General features: G+C 37.1%; 1 protein-coding gene across 1 annotated transcript in view; it reads right to left on the reverse strand.

The window, feature by feature from the left end:
* Nucleotides 1-17,370, reverse strand: part of LOC115410365 (fatty acid synthase-like) — a 66,518-nt gene that overhangs the window by 37,737 nt on the left and 11,411 nt on the right. The window contains 8 exon segments of the mRNA XM_030121989.1: nt 1,699-1,793; nt 3,426-3,615; nt 5,413-5,600; nt 6,659-7,124; nt 8,949-9,083; nt 10,872-10,987; nt 12,985-13,107; nt 16,608-16,808. Of these exon segments, the coding sequence (XP_029977849.1) occupies nt 1,699-1,793; nt 3,426-3,615; nt 5,413-5,600; nt 6,659-7,124; nt 8,949-9,083; nt 10,872-10,987; nt 12,985-13,107; nt 16,608-16,808 (1,514 nt within the window).

The raw sequence follows: 17,370 nt of genomic DNA on the forward strand, positions 1-17,370 counted from the left end.
TTTAATAGTGTAAATGTAAATGTACTCATACAACTGCTATCAAATATGCACATGGTAGCAACAATCAATTCAACACATATGAGCAAAAGGAAATGAAGGCCCTATTGACAGAGACAAACTACAGCCTATCAGACTGTACTGTAGTATACTGTACCACACTGTAGTATACTGTACTGTAGTGTAGTATACTGTAGTATACTGTACTGCACTGTAGTATACTGTAGTATACTGTACCACACTGTAGTATACTGTGGTATACTGTACTGCACTGTAGTGTACTGTACTGTAGTGTAGTATACTGTAGTATACTGTGGTATACTGTACTGCACTGTAGTATACTGTAGTATACTGTACTGTACTGTAGTATACTGTAGTATACTGTACTGCACTGTAGTGTACTGTCCTGTAGTGTAGTATACTGTAGTATTCTGTGGTATACTGTACTGTACTGTAGTATACTGTAGTATACTGTACTGTACTGTAGTATACTGTACTGTACTATACTGTGGTATACTGTACTGTACTGTAGTATACTGTAATATACTGTACTGTAGTATACTGTACTGGACTGTAGTATACTGTAGTATACTGTAGTACACTGTACTGTATGTGATGATACCACCACTGGTACTGGCTGATATGAAGGCCTTATTATAACCATAATTAACTCATAGTTACTTTTCTACCCAATGCAATTTCTGCTAACAGGGCAACATACGCCACTACTGCGACTCCAGAAAATATAACAAAGAGCTGCATCACTGGACCACAATCATTCAACTCCATGGGGCCTCAATGTTACAGCTGTCAGCTGAACGTTACTGGGTAAACAAGTGTCAGAGGACTGGTGAAAAGTCACTACAGACATGGATCAGTGTGGGGAAGTTACAGAACTGTGAACAGAACAAAAAACCTCAAACAGAAGCATTTGTGTATTGATCAAATTTAAATAAATGTTTTACACGCATCTGCATATATATACAGATATACACAGTTCTCACTAAATTAGAATATTGTAGAAAATATTTTTGTCAGTCATTTCAGAATGTTAGACTTTTTTTTTAATCTGGTTAATTTGATCACACAATTTCTCCCCTATTCTATTCCTAAAAATATTCCATATTCAGTTAGTTTTATCCAGAGACGTCTACTGTGAAAACAGTGACTGTTCACTGAAAGGTGTTGATGTGGTACTGCAGTAAATTCTGACACTTTTCTAAAAAAATGGCCTATTATCACAATCTCATACAATTTCAAAATTATGCCCAAACATGACAGGTTTTATCTCAGCAAACCAATTCCGGTAGACACATGTATCAGGACCAGTGTTATAAAAAAAGTGTTACTTTTAAATCTGTGCTCAAAGGAAGTCTGACATTGTGCTTTATACATCATTTTGACTATTTTTTTTCCATTTCCAGGTGTTACACTGTAAACACAGCATGTTATATTAAACTTCTTTGAACAACACATGATCGGATGACAAGTGTCTACCTGCCTGGAAGGAAAACACAACTATTACTGGTATCAGCTTCATTTAACAGACAATTTTAACTGAGTACTAGTTGTAGGATGACCACAAATATAGGCCCAAACATTTACTGACCCAGTCTTATCTGAGTGATTAAAAAGTCAGATCCTGTTTTTGAATCAAATAATGAACGAAGCTGTAATCTGATAAACAAAACTAGTGTTGACCTGAGGTCCAGAGATGGTGACGGTGTCCTCAGCATTGTGACAGGCTGGGACCACTCCTTCAGGACACTGTTCCATGCATTCTTTCCATGTCAAACCTGGAAAACAGAAAACAACCATGAGACAACAGACCAGACAGGTACATGAATAAATACTACCTAGAACCCACATGGTCCAGATCCCAGACCATTATGCTTACCATGCACATGAAGACACTGAAACAAGTGTAACCCACTCACAGTTTTAAACACACTGTGACATAAGCAAAGAGCAGGAATCTGCATAATCTGAGGATAAAAACATAAACAAAAATTGGACCAATGGCCCTGTAGCTTACCGGCCAAATTCAAAGCTTTGGGAAATGTATCCAGATGCCATTTATTATTACCCAGCTATGTGTATTTATTATATTACAGAAATAGCCCATGTTTTGGTCATATTCCAATCAGATCTGTAAAAAATTCAAATTCCAACTTGATATCATTGATACTGGATCGATCCACTTCCTATCTCTTATAATGGGAAAATTTTTCAAAGTCGCACCAAATCCAGAATCTGATCCAGATCAAAATAATTTCAATACCTTGTGTTGACATCATCATACAGAAGCTGTATACCAAGTTTGAAGTCAATCAGAACTGGAGTTTCGGAGAAGAAGATGATTGAAATTTTTTCCCCATAAGAGCCCATGTTAAATTTTCCGTAAGTTCCCAGATCCAGAGGAAGATCCTGATCAGAATGTGGCCATTATGTTTTGGTCATCTCCCCATCAGGGCTGGACTGTAGAAATTTCAACTCGATATCATTTATATTTACTGAGTTATTGCATCGATCCACTTCCTATCTCTTATAATGGGGAAATTTTTCGAAGTCACACCAAATCCAGAATCAGATCTGGATCCAAATAATTTCACTAACTTTTGTTGACATCATCATAAAGAAGCTGTATACCAAGTTTGAAGCCAATCAGAATTGTAGTTTCGGAGAAGAAGACGATTGAAAGTTTTGTAACGGACGACAGACGACAATGACAATAGTTCCTGTCGGTCGGTAAGCTAAAAAAAAAATAAATAAAAATAATGTAAGGATCAAAATTAAAAACAAAAATGGGGGGCCAAAGCCAGCTTCAGGTTTTCTGGCAAAACACCTCATACTACTGACTCAACAGCTTAGGTATTATGTTACTGTAGGACGTACGACACCGAACTGTTCAAGATTAAACCCATTAGCAGCGACCAAAACAAAGGTGTTCAGTTACCTAAATATAAACATACCACTGTCAGATGAAGCTGGTTTTCATTGACATCAGTCCAGTCTACTATCTAGAGTTTATGGCATACATTGAATGACCACTTTACAGGGGGAAGGACGGTTGGCACTTTGGTTAGCACCTTGGCTAGCACCACGTTACATATCGAACCACAAGAACACTATTCACCCTACACACTTTCAGAGGAAAATGAGCCACACTTTGTCTATTTAAGGGAAATTACTGCTGGCCTTCCAACACAAAGGGGACAGGCTGCCGGATGGACGATCTGAGGAAGTCAAGAGAAAGTCCTCAGACGCCAGGAGATCAAGGCAGTGATGGTAAACATGGATACTCGAGAGAAGAGGTCACAAAAACTACCGCTTCCTTCCATCATCCTCAGCAGTTTACTTCAATTCAGCGGCTTTTATTGTGAACATCAAATGCAGGTTAAGTGATAAAAATCAAAGCTGTTTCTTACCAACTGCAGCCATGCCTCCAGGAGGAAGGTTGGCTTCCTTGATGCATCGTCCTCTCCAATAGGCGGCCAGGATGGCTTCACTGTGACTTAAGGAGCCATCAGCATAACCGCAGGCCAGTTCTCCCACTGAATGTCCCACAATTCCATCAGGCTGTAGACCCATTTTACTGAGCAGGTCTATCTGAGCAATCTACAAAGAGATGAGGAACCCAAGACATATTGTTCTATTCTCATTATTAGGGTTATTTTACAATATATTGCAAATTACTGGTTGGAATTCAAACAGTTCAATAAAATACCCTTCGAGGTAGACCCACTGACAGAACACACGCCTCACAACAGACCGTCTTATAATTGCTTAATTCTTTCAGAAAATAATGTTATTGTAAGTGGACTGCAGCTTCAGTAGTAGCAGAGGGAAACACTTCAGTTCACAGAGACCATGGAGCAGGGGTGTCAAACTCATTTTCTTTCAGGGGCCACACTTAGTCAAATTTGATCTGAAGCAGGCCGAACCAGTGAAATACTAACATAATAATATATAAATAATGTCAACTCCATACTTTCTTCTATGTTTTAGAGCAAAAAAAGTACAATTATGTGATGAAAATGTTTACATCTACCAACTATCCTTTAAAACAATGTGAATAACATGAACAAACTGAAATTTCTTAAGAAAACTACGTGCAATTTTAACAATATTATGTCTGGGTCATCCATGGCAATTCAACCAGTGGTCCCCACATGACCCCCTCAAAAAATTATGAAAAAATTCACACTTGTTTACCTACCAGATAAACAAACACATCCAAATTTTTATGTCATATCTGTAATAGTTCAGGAGATACAGCCCTTTGAAAATTAATGTTTTTTTTTTTTATTTTGCAAATTTGCTTTTTGGCCAACTTTGAGGAGCTATATCTCCTTAGGTATTCAAGCCACACTGCTGAAACTTACTGTCTGGGGTGAAATCCCCCTGAAAAGATCATATTTTGCATCAAAATAATTGTAGGTGCCTTCATGTTTGGTCCATGAGGCCTTGAAATCAGGCGAAAAGGCTCATTCTTCCAAATGTCCTCTCTCTTCAGGCTTGCACTGTGCCAGAATGGATGAATGTAGAGACCTAATTTTTTTTTGCATGGATTCTTATGGTCAAGATGCAACAATATACTGGAAAAAGACTATATTTCAATGAAAAGTGTTGCTGTGAGCCAGTGAATAAAATGGGCTGATTTCAATTTTTCACAAAAATACTCTTGATTTGAGCACCCAAATTACCATGTGGCCAGTTAACGAAAATTTTAAAATTTTAACCATGTCTTCATATATGTTTCAAGATGTTACGCACAAAATTTTAGCTTTGGGACAGAACTGGTTCTATTTTTAATATTTTTTTTACTGCATGACTATACTTTCTTCAAATTGTATACAAACGTGGGTGTAAATGATATTTTTAACAGTAGAATGGTACTGATTATTGCACAAGTTATGATAATACTTGAGATATTTGAACTGGGGTGTGGAACTGCAGGATGGTTCAGATAGAATAATTAGATTTCCCAGAACTGGCTCAGGTTGATGCCTGTAGTAGAGACTTCTCAGAAATTGGATGGAGCTGGTCAGTTGACCCAATTTCACCAGGGTCAATGACATAAATGTAGCTAAGATTTCCCAGAATTTTTATGATGCTGGCCAGCCTAATCTTTCTGTGACATTCATCCTTTAAGATCAATCCAACAACACATTTTTCCTCCACGATGAATAAATTTGTTCAGGATTATGAATAGAATTCCCAAAATTAGGCTTAATGTGCATTGATCTCATCATGACTAAGTTTGAAAACAATGTCATAAAAGTCTTAAAAGACAGAAGTGATAAAAGACAAATGAGACATAAATGATGTGAGATGAAAGACAAAAATAACATAAAAGAACGAATAAAACAAAAGTAACATGAAAGATGAAATGTGACAAAACAAAAACTCTACCTGTATGGCAGCGAGGCCGACAAAGGCGTGGACAGTGTCTTCAAATGTGGCGTCATTGGCTTCCATGAGCAGCTGAGACACGACCAGGCCGGTGCCCTTTAACGCCTTATCTGAGCGCAGGACAGACTCCTTGAAGTCCGGCAGCAGCATCAGGCTCCGCCCCATACCGGCCCACTGGGTCCCCATACCTGGAAACAGCAGCAAGGCACACAGCGTTACGCAAGTTACTGTGAAATATGTACACACACACACACGCACACGCACACACACACACACACACACACCAAGGTTCTAATAGTTTTGGATTTTTCATTATAGTTTAGTTTTATTTAGTTCTGACTGTTTTTTGCTCTAATTCAGTTAGTTTGAATTCGTTTTTAGAACAGGTTTGCTAGTTTTTATTTGTTCTCATTTTTTTCTAAATGCTTAGTTTCAGTTTAGTTTTAGCATTAATTTTAGTTTTGTCGTATCTTTTCTCTTCTTCTCCGTCGTATTCAAATAAATCCCAGACAGGACTCTGCTGCTTTCTCCCAACATTAGTCTCCATGTTTCCGGGTAGAGTGGGGACCAGAAGACGACTGGAAACCACAAGTGACCATAAGTGATGGACCGTCAAGTGTCGTATGGTGCCGCTAGCTAAAATTGCTAGAGCGAAATAAATCGCTTTCGTATCAATCCAACATTGACAAAGAAGAAAATTAAGGGAATTTTATCCCAAATTTGTATCCGTTTTAGTTAGTTTTATAAACACACAGTACAGTTGCAGTTAGTTATCGTTTTTTATTTATTATTTTATTATAGTTTTCATTTATTTCACTTAACGAAAATGTTTTTACAATTCTAGTTTTCATCATTTCGTTAGTTTTCGTTAACGATAATGACCTTGGCCTGCACGCACGCATGCACACACACACACACCAAGGTTATAATAGTTTTGGATTTTTCATTATAGTTTAGTTTTATTTAGTTTTGACTTTTTTTTCTCTAATTCAGTTAGTTTGAATTCGTTTTTAGAGCAGGTTTGCTAGTTTTTATTAGTTTTCGTTTTTTTCTAATTGCTTTTAGTATTAATTTTAGTTTTGTTGTATCTTTTATCTTCTACAATTCTAGTTTTCATCATTTCGTTAGTTTTTGTTAACGATAACAACCTTGACACACACACACACACACACACACATACACACACGCATACATACACATAGACACGCGTACACACACACACACGTATATGTCCATGGACTCCTACCTGAACAGATGAACCACAGTGGTCTGGAACTGTTCTGCACCTGCTGCACTTCCATGACGTCACTCTGCGCTCCAACCACAGCGTACCCTCTGAAGGGCATACTGGAGGGGGGGGCAGCAGACACATCATTCAGCAAAGACAAGAAGCTGTGGTCTTCTATGTGTTCCTTTGCCTTCTGGAGAATGGTTTGAACTGCAGAGTCTGTGCGTCCGCAGGCCTGAAGCATTCTGGGAAGCTTGTCAGTCACGTCCGCTGGTTTCTTATCGCTCCTCTTACTCGGACGAAGGATCACATGAACATTGGAACCTCCAAATCCAAAGGAGTTTATGCCTACGATACCGCCTCGGACAGGAATAGGCCTGTCGACTACTTGAACTCGACCGTCGGTCAGTGCTGGGATGTCGGGGTTCGGGCTGTTGAAGTGCAGGTTGGGTGCCCACACTCCTTTCTCCATAGACAGCAACACCTGCATGAAACGGAAATAAGCAGAACTATGAGAGGAAGGCAGCCACAGCAGTACTTTTTAGTCAGTAACAGACCATACTTTCCGGACTATAAGCCGCTACTTTTTTCTCACTCATTGAACCCTGCGGCTTATCCAACGATGCAGCTCAAGTATAGATTTTTACGGGCTAGCGGCCTCCAGGGGGTGCTCTAGCAGGAAGCGCAAAAGCGAGACAGACAGGTGGAAGAGGTGATGAAGAGGAGAAGTTTGAAGCTGAACTTTGAGCAATCATTTTGTGCAAACCCTCATCACGGAAAACACACGAAGAAATGAATATGATGCAACTTTGAAGTTCAAACCATGTGTCTGTCCAAGAAGGAAATAGAGCTGCAGCACAAAAGAGAGAAGAGAGATGGAGAAGGTGTGTGACGGAGCCTTTCTGAGGATGTTCAGCTGAAGAAGACGACTGCAGTGGTTTCAATGACAGAAGGAAGATGAAGATACAGATCAATGACTTTTCTGGGTTTTTGAACCAGCCGGGTTCCTGCCGTTTTACTGCTGTGTTCCAGGTACTGTTTGGAAAAAAGCAGTGAAGGGATGGAAATAAATATTTAAATAATCTGTCTGTTTACCATCTGTCTGTAAATATCTCATGTTACAATGTGGACACCTGCGGCTTACGTTCAGGTGCGGCTTATATATGCACAAATATTTTTTTCTTTTAAAATTTGGTGGGTGCAGCTTATATTCAGGTGTGGCTTATACTCAGGTGCGGCTTATACTCAGGTGCGGCTTATACTCAGGTGCGGCTTATATTCAGGTGTGGCTTATACTCAGGTGTATCTTATGCTCAGGTGTGGCTTATATTCAGGTGCTGCTTATACTCAGGTGTGGCTTATACTTAGGTGCGGCTTACACCCAGGTGCAGCTTATATTCAGGTGCACTCTGTAGCCCGGAAAGTACAGTAAGTCTTTTATAGTTTTCAGCTGAAGTAACATTATGACTTGGCTGTGAAATTACCCATCATGTCAAAATCCAAAATCTGTGTTTGAAACAGAACATCTGGCAACAAGTACATTCTTGATTATTTAGCCAAAAATGTGATTAACATAAGAGTTGGAGCAGAGGAATGATGTCATTATACCCAGCAGTTTAACATCCAACCTGGTTCAGGTTCTAAAACACATATAAGTGTACGTAGGTGCACATCCTACCACCGCTGATGTTCTCCCATCAGGCCGTTGACTTCATTCAGACACATCCTCATACATGTATGGTGAAAATGTCACACCTGCATTACATTTATTGTTCTCTACTATGTAGTGTATGGACCTTTGTTGTGGTTTCTAGTAATTATACTAACACCAGCTGATCTACTTTTGTCAGTTCTAGTTCAGTTATCTGTGCATCAACTGCATCCATGTGTCTCCCCCTACTTCCCCCCTTCTCCCCCTCTCCTCCAGTCTCTCTCTAGCTCTATCACTCTCTCTTTTCTCCTCCTTTACTCTCTATCTCTAACCCCAACTGGTCCTGTCAGTCGTCCATCCTCCAGGAGTCTGGGTCTGCTCCAGGTTTCTGCTGTTAAAGGGAACTTTTTCCTCACCTCTCTCTCCACTCACTAGTGTTTGCTCCTGGAGGATTCTGTTGGTTTCTGTAAATCGGCTTAGAGTCTGGTTTGGACCAACTCTATATGTAAAGTGTCATGAGATAACTTTTGTTATGATTTGACGCTATATAAATAAAATTTGATTTGATGATTCGATTAGTGTAGGTTGTGTCAGACTTATAAAAACAAAAACATGTTCCTAAAGTAGAGGAACAATTAGAAGACATAAGAATCTCACCTTCGCCAGAGCAGCCAAACCAGAGGCTGGTTCTGGATGACCCATGTTGGATTTGGTGGAACCAATAAGCAAAGGCTCTCGCTTTGATTGACAGAACACACCGACAATGCCGTTCACTTCCTGTGGATCGCCAACCTACGAATAAACACAAGTTTGGACGAAGGTGAGTGGACCGTGGTTCAGAAAGTGACACCAATGTACCTCTGACAAGTATGAACCCCGCTGCATTATTTCCCATGTTATTGGCTTTACAAATGGAATTACGGTGAAAATAATTTGACTGTTTTATCCTTCATCACACACAAGATATTTAGTCATTCTGATGAAAGAGTTCTTTCATTAAGGAAAAAAAATGTGGTTTTTGAGGTCACACTGACTTTGACTTTTGGACATTAAATTCTAAGTGAATGGAATGACCACAGAGGCAGACAAACCAAACAGCTACCCCAGCCCCGGCTACTGTGGAAGCACGGGGACAAAAAACAAGACCAATATTTAACGTTGTAATGACCCCCTGCCCCACCCCGCCCCTGTACCCCTGTTGCCCCTTGCTCCCCCCAGCATCACTATGCCCCACCTCATCTGTGGTAGCGTCCTCATCTGCCCCTGTGACCCTGCACTGACCCTGAAACACCTGAAAAATGGAGGTCAACCTTTCCGTCCAAACAAAGGTTTAGACCAGGGGCGTCAAACTCATGTTCTTCTGGGGGGGGGCACATTCAGCCCAATTTAATCTGAAGTGGGCCGGACCAGTAAAATAATAGCATGATAGCCAATAAATAATGACAACTCCAAATTGTTTTAGTGCAAAAAGTAACATTTAATTATGCCAGTATTTACATTTACAAACTATCCAAACAAAAAGGATGTGAATAACCTGAAAAAAATGAAATTTGTTAAGAAATATAAGTACAATTTTAACAATATTATGCCTCAACCTATCATTTTTTATACATATGCATTACAGATCAGATCTACAAAGGCACAAAACATTTAATAACAGGCAGAATATTGTTAAAATTGCACTTCATTTTCTTTAGACATTTCAGGTTGTTCACATTTGTTCAGGTTATTCACATTTTATTGTTAAAGGATAGTTTGTAAAATCTAAGCATTTTCATAATTTAATGTTTTTTGCACTAAATCAAACAGAAAAAAATGGCGTTGTCATTATTTATATCAGGGCTCTCAAACTCATTTTCTTTCAGGTTCCACATTCAGGCTGATTTGATCTCCAGTGGGCCGAACAAGTAAAATAATAACAGAATAACCTATAAATAATGACAACTCCAAATTTTTCTCTTTGTTTTAGTGCAAAAAACCCCATTAAATTATGAAAATACTTTCGTAAACTATCCAAACAAAAAATATGTGAATAACCTGAAAAAACTGAAATTTCTTCAGAAAAATCAGTGCAATTTTAACAATATTCTGCCTCAACTTGTCATTTCTACATGTGCATTATGGATCAGATCTACAAAGACACTAAACACTGAGGAACAGGCAGAAAATAGCTAAAATTGTGCTTAATTTTCTTTCGACATTTCAGGTTGTTCATATTTGTTCAGGTTATTCACATTTTATTGTTACAGGATAGTTTGAAAATGTAAATATTTTCATAATTTAATGTTTTTGCACTAAAACAAAGACAAAAAAAATTGGTGTTGTCATTATTTATAGATTATTATGATATTATTTTTGAGTTTGATGCCCTAACTTGCATTTTGCAAATTCATCCCATGGGCTGGATAGCATTTGGCATTTGGCCCCCGGGACGCATGTTTGATACCTGTGGTTTAGACGGTCAGAGAACTTGTGGAACTTGTTGCACCTAAAAACTAAACATGAAGGAGATGGGAGGATTTGATGAAGAGTCATGGGGTCAACACCTCAGGAGCCCCAGGTGTCACTCTCTGAACTGACCTTCGTTCCGGTGCCGTGGGCTTCGATGTACTCCACCTCCTCGGGGCAGATGTTGGCCTCCTGGTACAGAGAACAGACCAGCTTCTGCTGCATCTCACCCGAAGGAAACGTCACACCTGAGGGACCGAGAACAGGAAGAAACCACGCTGAAGGACCAGTTCTGCATGTATTCCATTGGAACCTTTCATCACATTTATGTCCTAGACCATGGGTTCGCAACCTTTGCAATCTAAACAGCCATTTGAGGACAGAAATAGAAAAACAAAACTGCCTGGAGCCAAAAGATACCCTTATATCTTTCCTCAAAGTGTTAACTGTTTAGGAAGCTTTTTAGAATTACATTGTAAAAAAAAAAAAAAATGTAAAAAAAACGATATTATTCCGGCAGCGGGGTGCCGGAAAAATACTGTTAAATTACCTATAAATATATAAATAAATAATTTTCAATGAGACTTAGTTGTACAATCCACTGATAAAAACTGTATTTGGACAGTTTATCAGTGCTTATACATGTTATACATTCACAAAAATACATTTATTCAACATTTTTGTTGTGAAACCTCCTATAATTACACAAGATATTTGTCAATTAACAAACAAGTCTTGTTAAACTTACAGAACAAATTCTTCTTTTACGGTTAATTGTCAGTAATTTTATCTCATTTTTTTTTTTTTTTTACAGTATTAAACTTTAAATTAACAGTTTAATCTCAGAAATCTAAAATAAATATTTGTGAAACTACAATACATTTGCAAATGTATTTTAACTATTTTTCTGTGAAAAAAAAATCTTTTAAAAAATGGAAATTTTATGGCTATTCACAGTTACAGTTTTTTCATGTTCTTTTACATGCGACATGTAAAATCACAGTCTATTTTTGTCATTTCAGTGATATTTTATTGTATGTTAAAAATGCAGGAAACCTGTAAAATAAACTGTAAAAATTCTGTTAAATTACAGATTTTTTTTTACAGTGTAGTTTGTACAGAATATGTGGAGAATAAATCAAAGTTTCAGTGTATTTACAGAACCACAAATAAATTACAGAACTAAAGAAAATGGTGATATTTGTCATTATTTTCATTCAAAAATCAACTGGTATATGAAGACTTTCTTTGCAATGAAGAATACAGATTAATACCTTCAGTGTCTTAAAATTAAAAAAGTAAACTACTTTTACTACTTCTACTATTATTTTTTTTTAATTATTCATTTGGATTAGAGTCTACACTTTTACAACTGCATAACATCAGAATCACTTTGTGGTTGTGACAATAATAGCAACATCTGTAAAAAAAAAAAAAAAAAAAACAACTAATAATAATAATAATAATAATAATAATAATAATAATAATAATAATAATAAAGTGTTATTCGTTTCCTTTTGCTGTTTGACATAGTCACATTGAGCCACTGGAAAAGGGCCCCAGAGCCACAGGTTGCCTATCCCTGTCCTAGACCTTTCTACTTCCCATCCCATCACTTTATCAAACTGAAATAAACAGTGACAATAAAAACCAAACAGCATTTACAGATTAGTTCAGATGTCTGCACTAAACAATTAAGGACACTTTTATTCACTTCCAAGTGTGTTTTCTACACTGTCTTTACACCTACTTTGGTTTATCAAGAGAAGGGTTTTATTCTTCTTGACAATACATAAAATAAATCACTTCTTTTTTGGTAGAAAGTGAAAATACCTCCAACACCATCACCTCTGTCTGAGGTCTACGCTCATTAATACATTTGCACTTGAATGTTATTTTGCACTTTCCCAGTTGGAGTAATTCAACTTGTTTTGGACCTTACAGTTCTATTTCAGCACATTACAGTTCTTATCCAGATCTTTTTATCCTTCTAATTTATAGTGTACATGGACTGTACAGGTTTTCTGTGAAACATTTATACATCTGTTGGATAAATGGACACAAACCAACATATATGTTCGAACACACCATCACATACCTAGAAAACAACCAACATTTTGGTCATCAGTTTAACAATTAATCTGATTCAAATACAGAACATTTAGCACATTTAACCTGAGGCGGATCATTTCTAGAACACTGCAGACCAGTGTTTTACATTTAGAAGGACAGTGTCTGTGCACACCTTGCTCTTTGTATCCGTCGGTGTTATTGCCAGCGTTGACCACTGTGGCGTAGACCCTTTTAGCCGCCGATCGCTTGGTCAGGAGAACTGCTACTGCTGCTTCGGAGCGGCAGTATCCATTTCCTGGAGAACAGAGTGATGAAAATGGAAGCTTTAGGATGATACGCACAATGAGTCAAAAACCGAAATGCATCGGAAAATCAGAAGGCTACTGAGTGAACAGTAAATGTTGGAGAGACTGTGGCTGTCAGCTGGCCCGTCACTACCACATACTCTGAGACTGTCAGGGTGTACAAAACAAACTACTGGTCTGAGAATAGGTTCTAATGGTTTTGGATTTTTCATTAGAGTTTAGTTTTATTTAGCTTTGACTTTTTTTCTCTAATTCAGTTAGTTTTAATTCATTTTTAGAGCAGGTTTGCTAGTTTTTATTAGTTTTCATTTTTTTCTAAATGCTTAGTTTTAGTATTAATTTCAGTTTTGTCGTATCTTTTCTCTTCTTCTCTGTCATATTCAAATAAATTCCAGACAGGACTCTGCTGCTTTCTCCCAACTTTAGTCTCCATGTTTCCAGGTAGAGTGGGGACCAGAAGACGACTGGAAACCACAAGTGAACCCAAGTGACGGACAGCGAAGGGTCGTATGGTGCTGCTAGATAAAATTCCTAGAGCAAAATAAATCACTTTCGTATCAATCCGACATTGACCAAGATGAAAATGAAGGGAATTTTAACCATAATTTTTATATGTTTTAGTTAGTTTTGTAAACACACAATACAGTTTCAGTTAGTTATAATATTTTTCTTTTAATAATAGTTTTTATTTATTTAAGTTAACGAGAATGTTTTTTCAATTCTAGTTTTCATCCTTTCATTAGTTTTCGTTAACGATAATAACCTTGGTCTGAGATCAATAAAGTGCAATTAATTTTTAAAACATACATTCTCTCTCACTTCAGAACTATGTATTTAGGACTTAAAACACCTGCTATGAAAATAGATGAATGTCTCTGGAATGTTCTTTTCGCAGCAGGGAAAAAAGTAATACCAGAAAAATGAATGGTATAAGATGAGCCAACTGTTCAGCCATGGGTTCAAATAACATGGGACATTTACAAAATGGAAAAAAATCACCTTCACCGTTCATCTAAAATTAGAAATATTCACCAAACGTTGAGAAAAATGGGAAAATTATGTGAAACAATACATGCCAAATGTTACCATGGTGATATAAAAAGGAGACTATCTGATTTAATATGTACTTTTTTTATTTTTTATTTTCAGTTTGTATTAATATTGCTTGTAATCTTTCTCTTCTATTGAATGTTATACAAAGCTAGATATGCCCATGCTGTTCTCTCGCTGGATGTTTAAAGAAAAAAAAAAAAAAAAGAATAATTTCTAATCCCTAAGAAAGTGGGACAGAGACAATCAGAAATGTATTAGCCTCATTGAGCCTTGTTTTAATGGAGAGTGTTTTTTCTAGAATGTGTACACTGTGAGGAATATGTGGCAGATTGATGTGACTGGAAAATGTTGTATCTTTTATGTTTCAAAAAAAAAATTAATTATAAAAAAAAAAAAAAGAAGGCAACTAAAATATTATTGTAATTTAGATAGCTGAAGTCTTATGTGTAATCACATATTAGTCAGTAGTAGTTAGGATTCCTTTGTTTCACTGGTTAGTGGTAAAGTTCTTAGGATAGTATGGGTCACATCTCAGTATAGGGTTAGCCCAGGGCTGTCAAACTCATTTTAGTTCAGTTCCACATTTGGCAAAATTTGATCTGCAGTGGGCCGAACCAGTAAAAAAATAATATAATAATATAGAAATAATGACAACTCCAAACTTTTCTCTATGTTTTAGAGTGAAAAAAGTAAATTTACATGATGAAAAGGTTTACATCTGCAAACTATCCTTTCAAGAAATGTGAATAACATGAACAAACTGAAAAAATAAGTGTAATTTTAATAATATTCTTCCTCAGTTTAACATTTACACATGTACATTATAATGTACAGATCACAGTGGATCTATAAAAACACAAAACATCTTGTTAAAACTGTACTTACTTCTCTTAAGACATTTCAGGTTGTTCATATTTGTTCAGGTTATTCACATTTTTTGCAAAATTAATCTTTGTTTTAGTGTAAAAACATGAAAATATTTACATTTACAAAGAGAAACATTTGGAGTTGTCATTATTTCTATGTTATTATGATAGTATTTGACTGGTCCCGCCCACTTTAGTTTGAATTGTTCTGAATGTGGAACCTGAACTAGAAGGATTGTTAATATCTTAATGTAATTTTTGCATTTCACAAATTCATCCTGGACCCTTTGGTGGGCCGGATTTGGTCCCCAGACCGCATGTTTGACACCTGTGGGTTAGCCTATTATTTGGGGGATCAGCTTACAAGGATCACAAAAGTGATGTGCACTGGAATGTCTGGATCCATTTTCTGATCGGGTATACTTTGTACTTTGTTTGTGGTCAGATCCCAGGTTATTATCGTTAACGAAAACTAACGCAATGACGCAAACTAGACTTGAATAAACATTTTCGTTAACTGAAATAAATAAAAACTATAATTAAAAGAAAAAAACAATAACTAACTGAAACTGTATTGTGTGTTTACAAAACTAGCTAAAATGGATAAAAATGATGGATAAAATTCCCTTCGTTTTCATTTTTGTCAATGTCAGATTGATATGAAATTGATTTATTTCACTCCAGCAATTTTAGCTGCTGGCACCATACGACACTTCACGGTCCGTCACTTGGTTTAGAGTCGTCTTCTGGTCCCCACTCTACCTGGAAACATGGAGACTAAAGCAGCAGAGTCCTGTCTGGGATTTATGTGAACACAACAGCGAAGAAGAGACAAGATATAAAAAAATCTAAAACTAAACTAAAACTAAGCATTTACAAAAAAACAAAAACTAACTAGAAGCACTTGGAGAGCACAGACCTCCGCCAAGGCAAATCAGTGGGCCCCCCTGTGGCCCCCCTGTAGCCCCCCCCTAACCCTAACCCTAACCCTAACCCCCTAACCCCCTAACCCTAACCCCCTAACCCTAACCCCCCCTAACCCTAACCCTAACCCTAACCCCCCCCCATCACCACCAAATTTTAATCATTTGTTCCTTGTGCCAGTATCAACATTTCCTGAAATTTTCATCCAAATCCATCCATAACTTTTTCAGTTATCTTGTGCACAGACAGACAGACAAACTAACGCCAGTAAAAACATAACTTCCTTGGCGGAGGTAACTAGCAAACCTGCTCTAAAAACTAATTAAAACTAACTGAATTAGAGAAAAAAAAGTCTAAACTAAATAAAACTAAACTATAATGAAATATCCAAAACTATTCGAACCTTGGTCAGATCAAGTTAAAAATTAATTTAAAAAATGAGACCTAAAAGTATCCGGACTTATTCTTGGAGCTTCCAACAAAAGAACATGCTAACGCTACAGAATAAGTGTTGAAGACACTGTCCTTTAACTATAACTGAACTGTTCCTCTGACTACAGATCAGAACAGATCTGGAACCCGAACCCTAATGATCTGAAACAGAACACTTCAAACTGACCAGTACAAGAGACTTCCATTTCATTTACCTGAGGAGTCAAAAGATTTACAGGTGCCGTCAGGACTGAGCATGCCCAGTTTCATGAACTGCACCGAGGTGTTTGGCTTCAGCAGTAGATTGACTCCTCCCACTAGCGCTGCGTCACAGTGGCCTTGGCGAATGGCGTGGAAGGCGTTTTCTAAGGCCAGGAGGCTGGAGGAACAGGCGGTGTCGATAGCGGTGCTCGGCCCTGGACAAAAGAAACGAACAGTGGAATTACACGAGTCAAACCCAAAGAGGATCCAGATGTGGAACGGTTTAATACCAGCAGGAGGAACACCAGGAAGTCTTTTCAATATCAACCAAGATTATTATTGTTAACGGAAACTAACGAAATGACGAAAACTAGAATTGTAAAAACATTTTCGTTAACTGAAATAAATAAAAACTGAAATAAATAAAAACTATAATTAAAAGAAAAAACCAATAACTAACTGAAACTGTATTGTGTGTTTACAAAACTAACTAACAAATCACAATGCTAGAATCACAATACAACATATCACAATATATCATGATACTGTGAAAAAGGCAATTTTTTGTTTGTTTCTTTTTTTTAAAAATTTCCTGGAAGAATTGAATTACACCAGAAATCTGCCCAAATACTAAACACATTTTTATTTGATCAGAACAGGATCTAATGTTATATCACAAAATATTCCTGCGTTCAAACTTAATTTTGTTTCATAGACATTACAGTTTAAGATCCTGTTCAAATGTTCATATTCTATTAGTTCAGAACTAACATCAGA

This window comes from Sphaeramia orbicularis, chromosome 19 (genome assembly GCF_902148855.1).
Source record: "Sphaeramia orbicularis chromosome 19, fSphaOr1.1, whole genome shotgun sequence".
NCBI lineage: Eukaryota > Metazoa > Chordata > Actinopteri > Kurtiformes > Apogonidae > Sphaeramia > Sphaeramia orbicularis.